At 35.5% G+C, this 19,847-nt stretch overlaps 1 protein-coding gene across 1 annotated transcript in view; it reads left to right on the forward strand.

Annotated features, from left to right (window-relative positions):
- Dlic (dynein light intermediate chain) overlaps window positions 1-19,637 on the forward strand; it is a 225,422-nt gene extending 205,785 nt beyond the window's left edge. Inside the window, exon 12 of the mRNA XM_090401278.1 lies at window positions 17,498-19,637. Within this exon, the coding sequence (XP_090257404.1) occupies window positions 17,498-17,646 (149 nt within the window). The 3' untranslated portion in view covers window positions 17,647-19,637. The remainder of the gene's footprint in view (window positions 1-17,497) is intronic.
- Window positions 19,638-19,847: the final 210 nt, after the last annotated feature.

Below are 19,847 nucleotides of genomic sequence, written 5' to 3' on the forward strand. Positions count from 1 at the left end.
TTACCTGAAAATTTTAAAACCTGTTCTTTGTGTTCCAGTAATATCATGCTCTAAGGATTTAACATATTTACTCCAATCTTCTCTGTGTATACTTCTGGAAAGCTTTCTGACTTCAGTCCATAGTTTCTTATATTGTATATAGTCAGCAGTGCTTTTGCTCTGCAGATAGATTTTAAAAGCCTGTTTTTTTTCCCTTTTGATTAATTCCTTTAAGTCATCATTCCAAGTTCTGAGCCTTTTCTTTTTTGTTTTTCAATGATTGGTATCCTAAGCTTTCTTCTGCTGCTGCTTTTAATATAGTTTACTTTATATTTTTCTAGTCAGTTTCAATATTGTTTGTTGGTTGGTTTTATTTTCTCTTATTCTCCTTTTATATAAGTTTCTAACACTTTTCTGTTCTAGGAGGTGAATTTTAAACTGTTTATTAGCTGTTGGTCCTTTATCTTTTTTTTCCTTTTGGAGTATGTGGTTCTCTTTATGAATTCAAATCTGCTTTCAACTAACATGTGATCACTATCAATTTTGCTCCCTCTAAAAACCCTTGTATCCTTGATATTATTATTTAGTTTGTTGTTAATAATAATGTAATTATTATTGATTTAGTTTCTCTTGCTTCCCATGTGTACTTATGGATATTTTTATGCCTGAAGAAAGTATTGCTGATTTTTAAATTATTAAATATGCAGAAGTCACTTAATAAGATTCCATTGTTATTGATTACTGATTCTCCCTCTGATCCAGTGCATCCTGTCATTGGGTTACTTCCCACTCCCATCAAGTGGGAAGAAATCTCCCACTTGATGGGAGTGGGAATCTCCTATCAAGATTGTTGCTTCATTTTTATTTGTTTCATTAATACATTTCTGAAGTTTTTTGTAAAATTCTTCTGTCTCTTCCTCTTTTCCATCTACTGGTGCATAAATTCCGAAAATATTGAATGCTTGATTCATAACTTTGATTATTCTGTCAGATACCCAAGTATAATTTCAAATTTTGTTTTTCCATTTTTTTATTAATCCAAATTGCAACCCTAGATGAAGCCCGTTTGTCTTCTGGAACGGCGGAGAAGATTATAACATAATCTTCCAGAATTTGAGATCCCTTCTTTTTCTTTTTTGTCTCAGTAATATATTGCTGCTATATCAATGTTTCTATTTTTATAGTTCTCTGTTTAGCTTGTCAATTTTGTGTGTGATTCCATGGACATTCCAAGTAGCTATTTTTAATTTTTCAAAGAGAAGTCCCTGTTCATTAACTGGGTCATTTCCGATTAAATCCATCCTACTTTTTTTCTTCAGCATTTTGCGAGTAATGTAATTTCCCCTGGATAGGCTACCAACCTTTTGCAGAGTGAGTTTGGTGGTGGGATTTTAAGGCCTCTGAACCTGCCTTCTGGGAGGGAAAGCAGACTCCCACTGCATGAGATGAAAGAAAATAGTAAAATAGGAAAGATTCACTCCTAGCCCTTGACTACTCTAATAGCATTGGGGGGAAGAAGCACGAGGAGCAACAAGAAAGAAAGAAGAGTAGGGACCAGTCTACAGATAATATACAGATGTATATTACATGAAGTAAGGCATGGTCCAGTATTGGGTACCTCGGATTTGTCACTCCCATACTAAAGTGAGCCCTTGAGTTCTGATTGTTTGTTTGATTTAGTAATGCATTTTTGACTATCAGTTATAAATGAATGAATTATATCACTTCAGAGAGAATATTATATGACTTTCTGGATATGTTGCAGAATGTTTTTCATCATTTTCCTGTAATTTCTTCTAGTTTTGGTTTTTTCTATTGGAAAGAAACCCTTCAGAGTAAAAAAAAAAAAAAAAAAAAGCCATTTAAGTATAAAACATTTCGAACTGTATAAAATTAAATCATGTTGTGACACTTCCAGCATCATTTTACTTCTAAATGTTATTCTAATAATTCACCATTAGAATTACTCTCTCCTGCCTCAGATTTCAATATTCTTAACATTTCCCCTTGCTGCTGCTGTATATTTTTTGTTTGTTTTCTGTGTTTTCTTATTTTATTTTATGTACTTTATTTTTTTTCTCTTTGTGATGAAAACAAAGGCTGTTGACTGCAGCGTTTGCTGAGTGAAAATGTTTCTAATTAATGTTTTATTAATAATACACTAACAAGAAATATAATTGAGAAAACACACACTATATTTACAAATAAAACCAGTTCAGAGCATGAATTTTACAGCAAACATAAAGCTTAATTCATCTTCTGACATTTAATTTTCCAGTTTATTCATTATCACATTGCATTTTAGAGGACAGTAGAACTTTGACTTCTGTTAGCCGTGTAATCTGACACACTAGAAACAAGAGCAAACTGCACATTCACCTCTGACAATTTAAATGACTTTTAAACTGAAATAATACATACAATGTCATATAGAAAAATAAAATTTTTTAAAATTTCAAATCTAAAATAAACTGAGATACAATTAATTTTAATTAATTTTAGCAGTTATAAATTATAACATCAAAATAATGTAGATTAATACATTTTAATGCATGTATTTAATACATTGTTTTATTCTATAACATTTAAAATGCTAATGGTTGTTTTCATTATCTGATATACTAGTAGTGTTACATATTGAAATAAAGGAAAAGGGTTTTGTTTAACTATACTTAGTATATTGCTGTGCTACAGGTGATACATTAATATAAGTTTTGAAAATAAGTTAACTTACCTTGAAATTATTAAGTTCATATTAATTAAGACAATTCAGCATTTACCAGAATATATTTATTATTATTATTATTATTACTTGACACCTCCAGGGAGTCCAAAGACTCATCGAGGAAGGGCTTACTCTACAACTCTCTGTCAAAATAATAATGATTTATTATTATTATTAATTTGGGCAACCTCCATGGAGTCAACAGATTCATCATGGTAGGCCCACTCAACCAGCAGCATGTCTATCATAATGAGCATTGAAGTTATTTACACTGCCTGCATTCACAATGCAGTCAGACAATGCATTCCACTCACAACTCTCCACATAAAAAATATACTCCTCGCACCCTTCTTAACCACATCTTTATACAACTTCAAGGGATAGTCTCTCGTTCTCATTTTAACATCCACTCTTTTTATAATTTCTTCTGTATTAATCTGATGGAATCCCTTAACTAACTTGGTCTCTCATATCTCCTCTTTTCTGGAAATCCTATCCACCAGCCTCTGTAATCCATATTATCTCACTTGATGAGAATTATCATTGTTCATGATATCACTTTGGTTATTCGTCTTTGGACCCTCTCTAGTGATTGTGCATCACATTGAAAACTAAGTGACCAAATCTGAGGTCCATATGTGGTCTGACCACCACCTCCTTATCCCTACATGTCGATGTACTTTTTATCATGGCAGCAATATGATGTTTAGTCTTTTCAACACTTGCAATGTGCCCTCGAAACTTCAATCCACTGTCTGTCATCACTCCAAGATCTCAAATCTTATCCACTTCCTGAAGTACAGCTCCACCAATATAGTACATACCCTTATATCTTTCTATCCCAAAATGTAACACCTTTCATTTATTAATATTAAAACTGCAGCCCCACTCATTTGTCCAAGCTAAAAGTCTATTCAAATCTTCCTATAGAGAATTATCATCAGCAAATGTTTGAAGACCCCCAGTTAATCCACTTGAAATATCATTAACAAATAAGTTAAACAGTAGGAGCCAAAGAACAGAATCCTGAGCCACTGGTCACCTTCCTTTTCTGAGACACAGCCTCATCATACACAACTTGCTGGTATCATTCAGACAGCCAATCTCCAATCCATCTAACCAATATACTATCTATTCTTATCCTCTGCAGTTTGTACACCAATTTATCGTGTGGTAATCTATTGAATGCTTTTGCAAATGCTGACCATTATAGAAATCTTATGTCCATCAACTCAATCTTGTATTCTCTTACTAACCGATTTTTCCAAAACTTGGATCACAACTGCAGATATACATAGTGGTCTATAATTGGAAACTTCTGTTCTCAAACCATGCTTGTGGAGAGCATGGTTTGAGAACTCTCCATGCCTTCTTTCCACTCCTCAGAAGCCTTCCATTCCTAGCATGGCTAACTCTTTTGTGCATTCTTTAAAAATACACAGTGATATGTTATCCATTCCCACAGCCTTATTAACATTTGACCTAAGCAACACTTGATACCTATCTGTTTATTTCACCTTTAATTCTCCTAATTCTTGCCTCCCTTCTACATGTTGCAAGCATCATTCACATTGCTATGATATATACTGATGAAGTGTTCATTAAATCCTATCCTATTCTTCTCATCCATTTTTTTTTTTTTTTAGGATGGGTTAAGTCCTAAAATGAGGGACTTACAACAAATTAATGCAGCCGGCTCATCACTCCTCTGCTGCATCCCCTAAGGACAAATATTCATGACTGTAAATCCATGTGCATTCACAGAGTCAGTTTGCCTGTTCTGTTGGACGAAAAAAACAGAGTTTCCGAGTGAAAAAAAACCTCTACCTCCGTATGAGGCCATCTAACTCACCTTTAGTCGAAAGAGACCAGATACAGATCCTCATATCATTGACGGGAATTGAACCCAGGTCTTTCCCACCAAAGGACTTCATCTATACTGACTGAGCTACGGAGGCTCTGTTTGTTAAATGATTCCACTATATCATTTGCTATTGTTACTCTGCAACTATAACTATTCACCAGTATCAACCTGCCATAATTATTTTTCCTCTTGCTTGCCACATTTCCCTTAGATTAACTTTGACCTGATCGGCCAATCTCCTCTCATATTCTACTTTTTCTTTTTTTTAATCATGCGTGTCACTTTTTTGTAATACTGCTTGCTTGATTTCAGTGTTCAGCCATCTCACTCCTACTCTATTTATTCACATAACTCTTGGTATACAGTTATGCATTGCTTGTGTTAGATACTGCCTTATCATTTCCCATGCACTGTCAACATCCTTTCTATACACATCAGCCCAACCAATGTACTGATGCTAGTTGACTACAGAGCTTCTCATAATCACCCACCTTATAGTTCCACATATAGACCTTCTTGATAACTTTTCCTGTTTGACTACCTTCCAAACCAATACCTCATGATCAATTTCACTAACAGGTGGCAGTGTTGATACCTCATTCACAACCACATCCTGTGAGGATATCACCAAACCTAACCAATAAACCTCATGCTCTTTCCGTCACATGCTGCGTTAGATAGTTATCCCCCAGAAACTCAACAGATTCACTCTCCTTGTTACTAAACACTATCTCTTCTTTCCAGTCCACATTCCTATAATTAAAATCTCCCATTAAGATCATCTTCCTTTTACTTGCTTAACTAATTTGTCTAAGCATTTCACAATCAATACTCTCCACATTCTCTGGCCTATAACAGCATCCTAATTAGATATACTATTCTGTCGATCTTGACTTCACTCCAAGCAGCTTCAAAATCTTTACACACATACAGATTACCATCTTCCGCTTCGACTCTTGAAGGACAAAATTCCTCTGCTACCATTAACAATACCTCCCCCCCCTCCTCTTCATCTTCCTATCATTGAAAATGCTATATCCTACCATTTCAAGTCCTGACAGTGTATCATCCTCAGTCAACCAAGTTTCACTTATGCCAATTATCTTTGGGCATACTGATTCAATCAATGCTACAAAATCAGCCCCTTTATTTCTGATACTCCATACTTTAGTACACAAGCATAACAATTCTCCACTCTTTGAGGCCATCCCATCAACACAATCACTCTTTACACTCTGCTATAGTGCACTTCTCTCATCGTTCTGACAATCTCCATTTCCCTGATCCTGACTCTGATTTTCATTCATATTCTTATCATCCCTCACCATTTTGCACTGCATCACTTTGCTCTGCTATAATCACTTCCTCACCTTTGTAACCATCCTCTTCCTGTCCTTCTACAACCTGCTTCTTAACCTCTCTCTGACTTGTAGTGATACTAATTTTGTATGAACCATGTGCACTCTTAGTAAACAACAATCATCTCAAATGACCAACACCAAACTGATTCAAATGCATTCCATCAGCTTTGAACCATTCTAACTTCCCTTCAAATTCATTCTATACATTCACAAATTGAACACATTTCAGCTATCTTGTCATTCAGTATCATTGCTCTCCTCCTTCCCCTAATAAAGCATTGACTGTTAAACTTGGTTTTAATCAATGTCTATTTATCCATTAGAATATGGATAGTCCTCACTTGTCTCTTAATTCATGCATTTTTTTTTTCTTTCTCAAATAGCTCTTCTAAGTGTATTTATTGGTTACATACATAACTTCTCTTGTGGCATTGCATGTTTTTTTTTTTTTTTTCCTGAAACGATGACAGTAGTCACTGTCATGCTACTATATATGTACTGTCATGTTGCTGGTTATGTTTTTGCATTATTAATTCTGATCAACTTAGTTGATCAGGGTTAATGACTGATTTCACCATCATATTGTTAAAATCACTGATATTGAAGTATGATTTATACTACTGGAGTCTCGGGTCTGGTTTAGTCCTGAAAGTGTGGAAAGAGGGGAAAATAGTTCCACTGCATAAAGGAGGATCCAAGACTACTGTTGCAAATTACCGACCGATCAGCATATCAGGAGTCGTTGTCAAGGTCTTGGAGAAAGTCAAGGGAAAAATACAGGAATGGATTGATGAAAATGAGATACTGTATGGGGGACAGCATGGCTTTGTGAAGAGTAGATCATGCCTCATGTTGGAGGCTTAGTGGATTTTTTTCAACACTCAAAAAGAATTAAAATAGAATTTAATACTTCCTATATTTCATCCTAGTCACTAGGACATCTATGGGGATTACAAAAACAATTAATGTAACATGCATACACAAATCTTACAATACTAAGCCCAACCACGTGGGTGACACTAAAGTAATATCTAGGTGGAGCGCCCTCTAAGGGTAGTAGTAGGCCTGGAATGTAAGGTGGGACCTCTGGTGATGAGTGTTTCCCAAATCTTCGGAAGCTTAATGCAACCATATTTATTAAGATTTGGTTGGTTTCTGAGAGCTGCTGATTCTTCTAAGAAAAGTCTCTCTCTCTTGAATTTGCTGTGGTGGGGCATGGTGGTTTTCTTCCATGATACTCTGTGGGTGGTGTTCAAAACATGGTCTGCCAAGCCTGAATGGCCATAGCCTCAGTAACTTGCTCAAGTTTTATAACACAGTGATGACTGAACTGGATATTACAGTGATACTGCTGGACCTGGCTAAGGCATTTGACAGGATACCCCACAGAATTCTAATCCATAAACTACAATATATGGGAATGGATATAGGGTTGGTGAGATGGATAGGTGGGTGGTTGATGGAGAGATATCAGAGAGTAGTTTATTCAGGAGTAGAGTCCAAAACACGGCCTGTGACTAGTGGTGTGCCGCAGGGTTCTGTTCTTGGACCACTGCTGTTTAATTTGTTTATTAACGATATACGGAAGGATCTAAGAGGAACAGTTCATTTGTTCGCTGATGATGCAAAGTTGGGTAGGGCAATAGTGAATGCAGAAGATGTCAAAATCTTTCAGGACGACTTGGATAGATTGGAGTTCTGGGCTAAGGAGAATGGATGTCAATTTAATGTGACAAAATGTAAGGTTATGCATTTTGGGGTGAAAAAATTAGCAGCAGTATATCACGTTGGTGGAACTGTACTCCAGGAGATTGATGAGGCCGGGGACTTGAAAGTGTTGGTGGATAGGGAGATGAAGTTTAGGAGGCACATTGCAAAAGTAGCTAAATCAGCTTATCAACTCACTTGGTTGTTGAAAAATATTTTGACGAGCAGAGACAAGCAAGTTATTGTACCTCTGTACTGAGCCTTGATAAGACCTCATCTCGACTACTGTGCCCAGACTTGGTCACCTAGGTTTCTTCTTGATGGAGAGGAGGTGGAGAGGATCCAGAGGCGAGTGACCAAGATGATAGCAGGTCTATGGAATGAACCTTATGAGAACAGGTTGAAGATTTGTGGGTTGCAGAAATTAGTTGATAGGCAGAAAAGGGGAGATATGATCGAGACATTCAAATTGCTAAAGGGTTCCTATAGGATTAAATCAGAGAATATTTTTGAGATCAGGACTGGTGGTGGGAGAACTAGGGGACACCTATGGAAGCTGGGCAAGGGTGTTAGAGCTGGGTTCTTTACTTTTAGAGTGGTAAATGAGTGGAATAAGCTGCCAGAGTCTGTTGTGGGTACTATGACGGTGAGTGAGTTCAAGGCAAGGTATGATAGATACTGTGAGAATGTCGTATAGTTGTGTGGACATAATGTTTAGGGCCTCCCTCGATGAGTCTAAGGATTCCCTGGAGTCGCCCGTAATAATAATAATATATATTAATATTTTAGGCCAGTGGTTCCCAACCTTTTCCCACTTGTGTATCCCTTTTAAACCCATTTCTCTAAATTGTACCCTTTGTTTTTAAATACTGACACTTTTGTTCAGTGCCTGTCTTAATGTAACGCACTTACTTATACTCAGTCAATAATGCATATCCTCGGAGGTACGTGTACCAGTGGTTGGGAACCAATCCATGTATGGCATGTACTCATTCTCCACACATTGATTCTGCACTTGTAAATTAGTATAGTGAAAATAAGGGAGGATATGATAATTTGTAACATTGGCAAGGGGGAGGTTATAACAGATATTTGTCATAAGCCCTTACTGGAAGGTAAAAGTTATCCTTACAATATGAAATAACACATAAGTAAGAGCTATAGTCATTGCAGAGAAGAGCTATTGAAAATTAATTCTGTAGTGTATTTCAAGATGAAGAATTGCAAAGAGAAAAATAAACAGTCACTCCACTGTAATTTATGAAACATGATTGGTCAAGTGAGTGATTAAGAGACTGTTGTGAGTGATGACTAGTTCATGTTAGTTTGAATTGTCACTCAGTGATCATCCATGTTAGCATTTGTACAGATATATTTGCATTTGCTTTTCTTGTATAGCATTATTCAGTCATATCAGATATGAATGAAACATAAATTGGCAGCATTCACAATAAAGCTATATTTCCAGTGGTAATGATAAGATTCATACTTATTGCATATAAATCTATATCTACTTATCGCAGTATGTTTGCAAAATCTCAAAGTATGATGAAACAGAATAATTAGCAACACTATAACATTTCATGTATATGTGATGCACTTTGTCTTCAGAATGAGTTGTCTTGGTACTATGAAACACTGAAAAGTCTTATGATCACCTTTTATACCAGTGCTTTAGAAGGAGTACTTACCTAATAGCACTGTGTTGAACTTGTTAGGTTTCCTCAAAAACCTGGTACAGACCTAAAATACTTTAAATGTTGACATATCAAGTATTATAAATGGTAATGATCATTGGTGAATTAAAACTGTTATTGAAAGATCATAGAAATAAATAATAACATATCTATGCTTTATGGGCTTTCAAAAAGAAATATTAAAAGACATTCAAATTGATACAAAAGACCTCAGAATAATAATAATAATAATAATAGAATTATACTGGAATCAGAAGACAGATTATAAACACAAAATTAATAATGAAACAATAGATATCAATAGAGGAGCGAGATAAGGGTGTATGATTTCCTTTATATTTCAATATATGCAATGAAATGATAATGAAAGAATATGAAGAAATTAAATGGGAATAAAATTAATTAGCAATAGAATTAGCACCAAGAGATTTGCTGATTATTTAGTGTTCATAGCAAAATCAGTACAGAGAGTTATAGGCTGATATGATTGAAATACTAATCAAAAATAATCAGAATTATTGCTTAGTATTAAATACAGCTAAAACCAAGTACAAGGTAATGAGCAAAAAACAGCAAAAGAACAAAAATTTAAGAGTATCAATGAGATTCATTCAAAATGTAAAGGCTTATAATTATTTAGGAGTAATGATTACAGTTATGGCAAAAGAAGGATTTTGGAATAATAAATTACTAATGACCTCTGGAATAAATTAACAGATTAAAATAAAAATAATAAAATCCTATGTATGATCCACATTTAATTATGGATATGAGATGTACTCTAGGAGAGAACTGAAGATTTCTTGGAATGAGAAAAAAACTAATGAAGAGGTATTGAAGTTAATGGGAATGAAAACAGCACTCATGGAAGACCTTATAATGAGAAAGTGCAGGATGGCAGGACACATATTAAGAGGATCAGCAATTAAAACATCTCTGGAAAATACTGGAGGGAAAATTAGAGGGAATATCTCTTGATAGACCAAGAACTTCTTGGGTTGATGATGTAAACAAATGGATGGATGATAAGCTATTATGAGATCAAAAGAATGGCAGAGTGACAGACACCTTGAGATACCATGATTGCTAACCTCCAAATTGAAGAAACTACTTAAGAAGAAGATCATTGTTATGAAAAGTTATAAATGACAGTATGCAGTTTATTCCATTTAAGACTAAAATATCATACAAAATAATAAAGCATAATATATGCTTAATTATTCTGGTGGGAAGTTTGTGAATGTGTGTGGAGGGAGTTTGACGGAATGAAGGATTCAGATAAGGCAGATGGCTTGTATTCAAATAGATTTGTGATCAGCGTTTTGAGAAAGTATTGTTCAATGAGAGTTCAGAAGTACAGAGTTAAGGAAACTACGATGTTATTTTTTGGTGGGGTGGAGGGGAGACAGATGCAGATGAGTTCAGGCATTCTAAGGTTAGTAAATGGGAGAGTGGTGTACTTCCCAGGTTCTTAACTTTAGTATGCTAAGCAATACAAGGAGTAAGGGAAGTTGTCGGACAAAGGACATATTGCGGTGTATATACAATAATGCCAGAAGTATTCATAATAGGCATTAGTTGCCTTGGTTGAGAGAAAGGATGATGTGGTCATAGGAGTAGAATGCAAGGAATATGGTGTTTTCAGAGAAGGAACAGGATAGGGAGTAAGGATTTTGCTAATTACAGGAGAAGAATCAAAACCAAAAAGAAAAGTACATCAGGAGGGCAGTTCATTTGAGGCATTATCTGGTGTGATGAGATAGAAGTCAACAGGATGAAATATATATTTGGTTTCTGCAATAATACAGGAGGTATAAGGGAGAATGTAGATGACATGTACTGGCAAATTAGCACAATGAATGCAAGTCAAATAATTGTTATGGGGGATATCAACTATAGGGATATAGATTGGGAAGAGGAATAGTCACAGAGAGGAAAAGAAATGGAATTTATACAGCTGCTAAGAGATAATTACCCACTGTATAAATTCCATATAAATGTGATGGGACATGAGGTTTGAGAGTTGTGGATTTAGTCATAGCATCAGAAGAACTTAATAGTAACCAGTTAGTTACACTGCCTCTGATTAGGGAAGTGACCTGGAAGACTGCCAGATATGCAGAATTTTTTGTTAAGAAGGAATATATGTGGAATTACAAAGCAGATGATTATGACAAGCAAAGGAGTTAGCACTCAGCAGTTCTATGACTTAAGAATTTGGAGTAGAAAGATGTTAACGGTAACCTGGGTGTTGGTTAAGGGATACCAGACTATATGAAGAGTTCGGAAGGATAAATCAGTTTGGAGTTAGATGTTCATGACTTATTTTTCACGGTATTAACAACACCACAAAGACTTTTAACAACAAAGATGTTTTATTAACGCTTATATTTTGCTGATTTTCAACTCAGCATCATCAGAGCACAACACACATGTAAAATCGACAGTGAGTGAGTGAAACAATATAATTGCAAAGACAAAAGATCTAAAGTCCTATTTTTGGCGCCCTCTAATGAAGGGGAAAAAAAAAAAAAACAGCAATTATCCAGGAGTTTTTCTTAGGATAACCGTCTCCCAAATTTTTGGCAAATTAATGCAACCATATTTGTTAAGGTTGGGAGAATTCTTCAAAGCCATTGCTGACTCACAAAATAATCTTTCAGATCTATAACGACTCCTAAATAGCACATTCGTTTTCCTCCATCTAATCCTGTGTGAAGGAGTGTCCAAAGCGTGGTCTGCCAGTCCCGACTTACCATTGAAAGAAACATTCGCTACTATTACTATGGCAAGTCGGGACTGGCAGACCACGCTTTGGACACTCCTTCACACAGGATTAGATGGAGGAAAACGAATGTGCTATTTAGGAGTCGTTATAGATCTGAAAGATTATCTTTTGAGTCAGCAATGGTTTTGAAGAATTCTCCCAACCTTAACAAATATGGTTGCATTAATTTGCCAAAAATTTGGGAGACAGTTATCCTAAGAAAAACTCCTGGATAACTGCTTTTTTTTTTCGTTAGAGGGTGCCAAAAATAGGACTTTACATCTTTTGTCTTTTGCAATTATATTGTTTCACTCACTCACTGTCGTGTTTACATGTGTGTTGTGCTCTGATGATGCTGAGTTGAAAATCAGCGAAATATAAGTGTTAATAAAACATCTTTGTTGTTAAAAGTGTTTGTGGTGTTGTTAATACCGTGAAAAATAAGTCATGAATAACCATCAACACCTAAGCTTATCTGTTAGATTAGAGTTAGATGGATAAATAGCATCATTAGACAGGAGCTGCAGAAAAATAAAAAGTTGTGGAGAGAGTATAAAGAAAAAGGTTATCAGCATACCCATGAGCAGTACAAGGCACAAGCAAGAAGGGTGACATGTATGACAAGGAAGGTGCCAAAACTAATTATGAGAGAAAGCTAGCGGATGAAGTTGAAAGAAATCATACAGAGATCTTCTGCTATGTGACAAGTAAAAGGAGGAATGGATGGAAGGATGATTTTAAAAAGAGCTGATAGCATGGAGGTAATAGAAGCAAACCAGATAGTTGAATTACTGAGTGATCATTTGATGAGAATGTACCATCCAGATGGTAATATTGTAATTCTGGATGTGACATTGATTAATGAGAGAATACAGAAGAACTGCAAGTGCTTAGGATATTGCAGAACCTTAATGCAAACACTGCTATAGGATTAGATGGCATATTGACTTGTGTATTATGAGAATGTGCAAGGGAATTATCAGCTCCTCAGTATGGGGAAGCCATCAATGAAAAGAGGGCAGAAACAGTCTGACTACATAAAGGAGTTTGCAAGACACAAGTAGCAAATTATAGGCCAATTACTATCTCGGGAGTGGTGGTTCAAGTATTGATGAAATTGGTAAAAGACAGAATACAGGACTGGGTAGATAGAAATATGATACTTTATAAGGGGAAATTGTAACATGGATTTGTGAAGGGCCTTGCCATAGTAATTTGCTTGCTTTTTATTATAAAGTAACAATGGGATTGGGCAAAGGAAATGGCTACCCACTGATACTGCTGGACTTTGTAAAAGCATTTGAGAGGATTTCATATAGAACTATTACGTAAATGGGGATGGATATGAATCTAGTGATTTTGGTTTTGAGGGTGGCTGATGGATAGATATCAAGAGTAGTGAAAAAAGGCAGGCAACTGGTGTTGTATCACAGGGCTTTGTACTTGGTCCTCTGTTTTGTTTAATTTCTACATCAGTTGTTTGCTGATGATGCAAAATTGGGAGCGATAGTAAATGAAGGTGACGTCAAGATTCTGCAGGATGAGTTAAATAGACTGGCAGTATGGATAATGGCTTCACGTTTAATGTAGGGCATAAGATGATGTACTATAGAAAGAGGACATCACAGTCTATGTACTATATTAATGAAACATGAGGCCAGTGACTTGGGGGATGATTGTGGACAGGAAGTTGAAGTTTAGGGGACATATTGCAAAGGTAACCAAAATTGTACATCAGATTACCTGTTTGTTAAAGGACATAACTGACAAGCAGAGATAGGAACATTGTTGTTCCTCTTTATAAAGCTTTAATAAGGCCACATTTGGACTACTGTACTCAGATCTGGTCACCAGGATTCTATTGGGCTGAAGAAGTTGTGTTAAGAATCTGGTGAGTGACAAAGATTGTGGGTCTATGGAATGCTCCCTATGAAAGGTTATATTTTTCAAAAGCCAGCTGATAAGGTGGGGGGGGAGAGATATGATAGAAGCATGTAAGTTAGAAAAGGGGTTTTTATAGTATTAACACTGAAGACTTTTTTTTCAGTACATGGCAGGAAGGGAGAGAACAAGAGATCACCCATGGTGTGCAATATGTGGTTAGCAGATGGTATTGGGACTATATTTTTTTGCTTGGAGGGCAGTGAATCAGTGAAGTGGATTGTCAAAGGTGCTTGTGAATGCTTTGTCAGTGAATGAGTTCAAGGCAAGGTATTATAAGTACAGTCATCCCTCGACTTACTTCTGGGTTCTGTTCCATCCAGCTGGACATTAAATCAACAGAGTTATAGGGGTTAGGGACTTAACCGTAATATATATACTGTCATTTTAATTTTTAAACCTTATTATAAAACTATACTGTGTGTTACTGTCGCTATAAAACAGGAGAATAATCATCCAAATCTTCCTCCACAATCATATCTTCATTACCTTCCCTGAGTGAACAATCAGGCTGTGGCTCTTCTGGTGTAACCTTTGTTTTTTTGATGAAAATCCAATGTGCTTTGCTTATTCCTCTTCTTCTTTTCATCATAAATTTGTTCATAGAGCAAACGCATCATGTACTTTCGTTTCTATTATTAAGTAGCGTTCAACATTGGGGTCCATGTCTTCAGCCATTTTGAGAACATTTCTGCAAGACTCTTCACTGTAAATTGTTTATCTACCTCTTCCTGTTTCTCTTCCTTTTCTCGTTTTTCCTCTTCTGCAACAATTGTTCATCCAGTTCGACCAATTCTTCGTTGGTCAACTCTTCAGGGGGAACTTTCTATAAGTTGAATTATGTCGTTACCATTCACTTCGAGATTCAGATTGTTTGCTAGGCCCACTATTACAAACTTCAAGAAGCATGCACAAACCTTTTAATGTCTTTTTCCATATGCCACTCATACATTGAGAGGTCACTTCATCCCAAGTCACAGCAATATTTTTAATAGCATGGTAAATATTGAATATTTTCCAGAATTACATAAGAGTCTGGTCATTTCCTTCAGTAGCAGAAATGGCTTATGAAAAAATTCTCCATAGATAATAAGCCTTAAATACTGCAAGAACTCCCTGATCTATCGGTTGGATCAATGAAGTAGTGTTTGTAGGGAGAAACATGACCTTGAATTTAGTGAAGATCACCACTATAAGATATATAAGATGGATGACCTGGAGCATTATCTAGAATTAATAAAATTTTAAATTCTACATTTTCTTTCACACAATAGCTTTTTATTTCACTCGCATAACAGTCGATTAAGGCATCCTCAAACATCCACAACTTCTTATTGCTCCAATAATGAACTGGGAGTATGCTTCTTAATGTTTTTGAAGATTCGTGGATTCTCATTATGCCATATCACAAATGGTTTCAGTTTATATCCAGCCACATTACCCACAACAGAATTGTAATATGGGCATGAAGAGCTTTGAAACTAGGTATAGATTTTAACTTTTTGTGGATGAATGTCTGCTTGGGCATTTTTTGCCGAAACAAGGACGTCTCATCCATATTAAATATTTGCTGTGGCAAATAATTTTCCTCCGTAATAATTTTATCCAATTTTTCCACAAATTCCTGGGCAGCCTTCTTAGCACTTGCAGTTCCGATACAATTTCACATTATGCAGTGCAAAACGCTGCTTGAATCTCATGAACTAACTGGAAGAAGAGTTGAATTTGTAGTCATAATCGGGTTATGGTTTCTCCTTCAACATGTTGAAGAGACTTAGTGCAATAACGGTTATGGTCACAATGCTAAGGGGTATACGTTTTTGGTTCAGGTTCTCTATCCACGATGCAGGTAGCTTTTTCATGTCACCAATAGGACATTGCCGTTGCTTTGTCACTATCGTCGATTTAATGGAAGCAGATCCTTTCACAGCCTCTATGATTTTATCCTTATTTTTCAAAATGGTCGTCACTGTAGAATAAGACCATAGGAAGTCTTGTACGATCGCATTGATGGGCTTACCAGCTTAATGTTACTTTATAGCTTGCAGCTTCGTTTCAAGATCAATTGCTTGCCTCTTTTTCTGTGATTCTTCTCTAGATGTTTTGATTGTGTGTGTAGGGGCCATGTTGCACAAAATATCGCAAAATATTTAACGATAAATACACAAATAACCCATTTCTCAAACAAAATCAACAGAGTAACTGTTGAAGACACGTGCCGAGGGAGGTTGCCACTGAAGGCGCTGTTGGCACTGTGCATGCTTTACCTTACGCTCGTTTGCGTCTTGTTCAAAAGTATGGCTGAAAATGTTATTTATCCCTTATTGGGTCACGGACTTATCTTCGAGAGGACTTATAACTGACTTGCCACTGGAGAGATCTGGTGGGGGGGGGGGGCATGTTAAACAGTAAAAATCAAAGCTTTTTTTTTCTTTTGTTTTCCCTAATACTCCACTAGGAGGTAGACTCTTTCAATGGTTTGTGAATGGAATTCCTATCGATTTACTATCCCATATTAGCCTGTGCCTTTTATGTTGGGGGGGGGGTGCACACACACACACTCCTGAAACATGCATGTTTTTTTTTATTATATTCTCTTAAGATGGTAGTATAGTCAGTAAGCCATTTACAATATCAAAAACCGTTTAGCATACAGAGGAAACAGTACCCTTTAATCAAATGAAGTACAGTATATTATGCTTACAAATTCTATAATGAGGCTTTTGTATCTACATACAGTGATAACATGTAGTTTCCTATTTATTTTTTGGAAACAGGCTTACCTCATATTACCTGTCATACTGGGGTTATTAAAAATTCACTAATAAGACATGAATGGGATCTTCAGAGAAGTACTGTGATACAAGGCAAAAGGTCATAAATGTTTTGTGACAGCTGGGTCATGAATCCACCACTTCTTTATTTTATAATTTTGCATAGAAGTGAAGCTTGGATACTTTAATGGAGGATTGTCCAACCTTAAAAGATATTTACTTCAGAGATCATGTCTTTTAAGTAATGCATTGCAAATGGCATATCCTATTTCTGATACTGCTATTTTGCTTTTCAATTTTGTATTTGATGTAACAGCTATATATATCCATAGATGCTTTTGAATCTTGAATGTTTCTAAATCAGTTCTGTATTTCAAAATGAATATCCTGAGAAATGCTTATTTGCAAATTCTAGTCATTATATTAAAACTGATAACATTCAGATCATCCTTCAATAAAATTTAGATAATAAATAAAAAAGGAATATTGGTTAATTAATTCTTGCATGTATTTGTCCAAAACATCCAAAATGCATAACTCTGATTCTATAAATCCTGCAAGGCTTTAGCTGTAGTGTTTTAATGTGCAAAACATTTTATGCTGTGCATTTCAAATTACTACTATTTATGAGGAAGTTACAACAAATTTTGTTTCATTCCTAATTATGTTTCTTATCTGGCAGTTGACAAGACAGCAACACGCCATGATGCCGCAGCTGAATTAGAGCGTATAACAAGACCAAAGAAGTCATTGTCTTCAGGATTGCAAAGCTTAGATGGCACTCCACAACTTTCAAATGAAGACTCCAGCAGCTCATCATCCCAGACGTAAGATAATGAAATTTTAAAGGTTGAAGGCTACTACAGACTCACAAGGAAATGTGGTAGTGAAAGAACCACTGTGACAAATCCTCCAAGGGCCAACTATGTACAGTAATTTTTCATCCATTTCCTACTTTATCACACTTGTCTCAGTTATCTACAGAAATGCTTATTTACTTTTGTTCTGCCTATTACTTTCTTCTTGGAGAGGTTTGTAAACATGTGCAGCTTGAGCTGGAAAAAACAACAAAAAAACTCTAAAGGCAGCATATTTCTTAACGTTTTTCATTTGGCAAGTACTCGGAACAGTATGAAGTAATCTACTAAATCTGTAATTTCTTTTTTTTTTTTTTAATAATCTGGTTGAATTAGCAATTAATTAACGTGCTTCACCTGTCCCCTTGCTTTTTGCCGTTACATATGAGTGTAAGACATCGGACTCTTGGAAAGACAGGCAGAACATATCTTGGTGGTGCTGAAGGCAAATAAAGACTCGCTATACTCATTTTTTCACTCTGTTATTTTTTATTTCTATTCAAGAAATATGTATAAAACAAGAATTAAATGACTTACAATTTATTTTAAAGTTCTTCCAAAAACTGAGTGTGGTGATGTATTGAAACTGTGCATTTTACCAACCTTACTCATTAGCCTGTACTTTGGCTAATATGCTATAAACAATAATAATATATTGTCATCTATTGAAGTGCACGGATTTTGATTACAATTGGATAAGTTCAGCCACCCGTAGAATTCCAAACATACCTGGTTTATTTATAACTGTCAGATTTATTTTCAAGAACTGTTCTACTAATTGTGATAAGGAATGAAAGTTTTCTATATCGGACAGGGGCTACAAACTACTGCTGGTTAGTACACCTATTGCTGTTTCCAGAAAATATAAATATTGTAATATTATTCTTATGTGTGATTCTATTTATTCTTGTGATTGTCCTTATGATTGAGCACAGTTATGTTTTTAATTATAGTTGCTAATTGCTTAAAGTTTAAAGTAAAACCATATCATTGCCAACATTTTTGTTTTCCCCTCTCATCAAAATTTATTGTGGCTTTTAGCTACATGCTAAACTGTTGCAGTTCTGACTGGCTGGTTAGAGATAGTGTGTATATTTGTGCCATTTGATTTAAACCATGTATCAGTGATCTGAAAGATATAGCTTATTGACAATGATTGATATTTTGCAGATCACGTTAATAAAATTATTCTGTAATTACTATACAAATAACATGGGGTATTTTCTTGAAAAAAAAGAAAGGAACATGCTTGTTTGCTTCAGCATAATCAGTAGCTATTCTTTTTTCTTAAAATTAAAAAAAAAAGTGGAATTAATAATGCCAATGAAAATGACATTAAAAGCAAATGTTTATATTGAGAGAGTGAAAAGAAGAATTGTTTCTATGCATATGATCATCGTCACTTTGAGAGAAAGAAACAGGGGGAGATTAACATTTTTCTAAACCTTCCTGTATTCTATTTCATTGAAAAATGGACAATATGGAGGATGAATTTCATAATTAATATTGCAATTCAGCACACTTTATTGGGGGAGGGGGGTGCGTTGCACTTTGTGCTAGAAGTTTTCATATATTTTCATCATTTAATGATGTTCTTGAAATCAAAAATAAATTCCTTTCACTTCAAAAAACCATTCAAATTGATACTTAAATTTGATAAATGAGATCTTTGCGTATAATCTCAGTATCCAAATCCCCCAGCGGGGGTAAGTTTTTATGCTTGGGAAATCATGTTCTACATTTAGACAAATCACTTGTTAAACATTATGGAAGCATATATCAACTAAGTTGATTATCTTTCATGTTCACCAATTTCAAAGTAATGCACAGGAAGACCATATTGTTCATCTGTGTATTACTTTTGGTTATAGCCGGAGGCTGTTGTAATTGCACCTAGCCAGCCAGTCACATGTTGAGTTGGAAAAAAAATTCTTGTAGCTTACCAATAAAATTGCTATTGAGTTATGTGGTGTCATTGTTTTCTTTCATCATCTATATTTTCTATGCTATCTCTATTTCTTCTGCTTTTCTTATATTTTGGCTTCAGCTGAGAAGTCAGTGTAATAGAGAAGCATGCCTTCCCTCATTGGAGAAAATGCAGCTAGATCACTAAGTGGTAAGTCCCTTTCATCATCCACTGGAACTCTTCTGCCTTACTGGTGAAGTGGCCCAGTC

This window comes from Typopeltis vanoorti, chromosome 12 (genome assembly GCF_054136105.1).
Source record: "Typopeltis vanoorti isolate ZY-2024b chromosome 12, IOZ_Tvanoo_1.0, whole genome shotgun sequence".
NCBI lineage: Eukaryota > Metazoa > Arthropoda > Arachnida > Uropygi > Thelyphonidae > Typopeltis > Typopeltis vanoorti.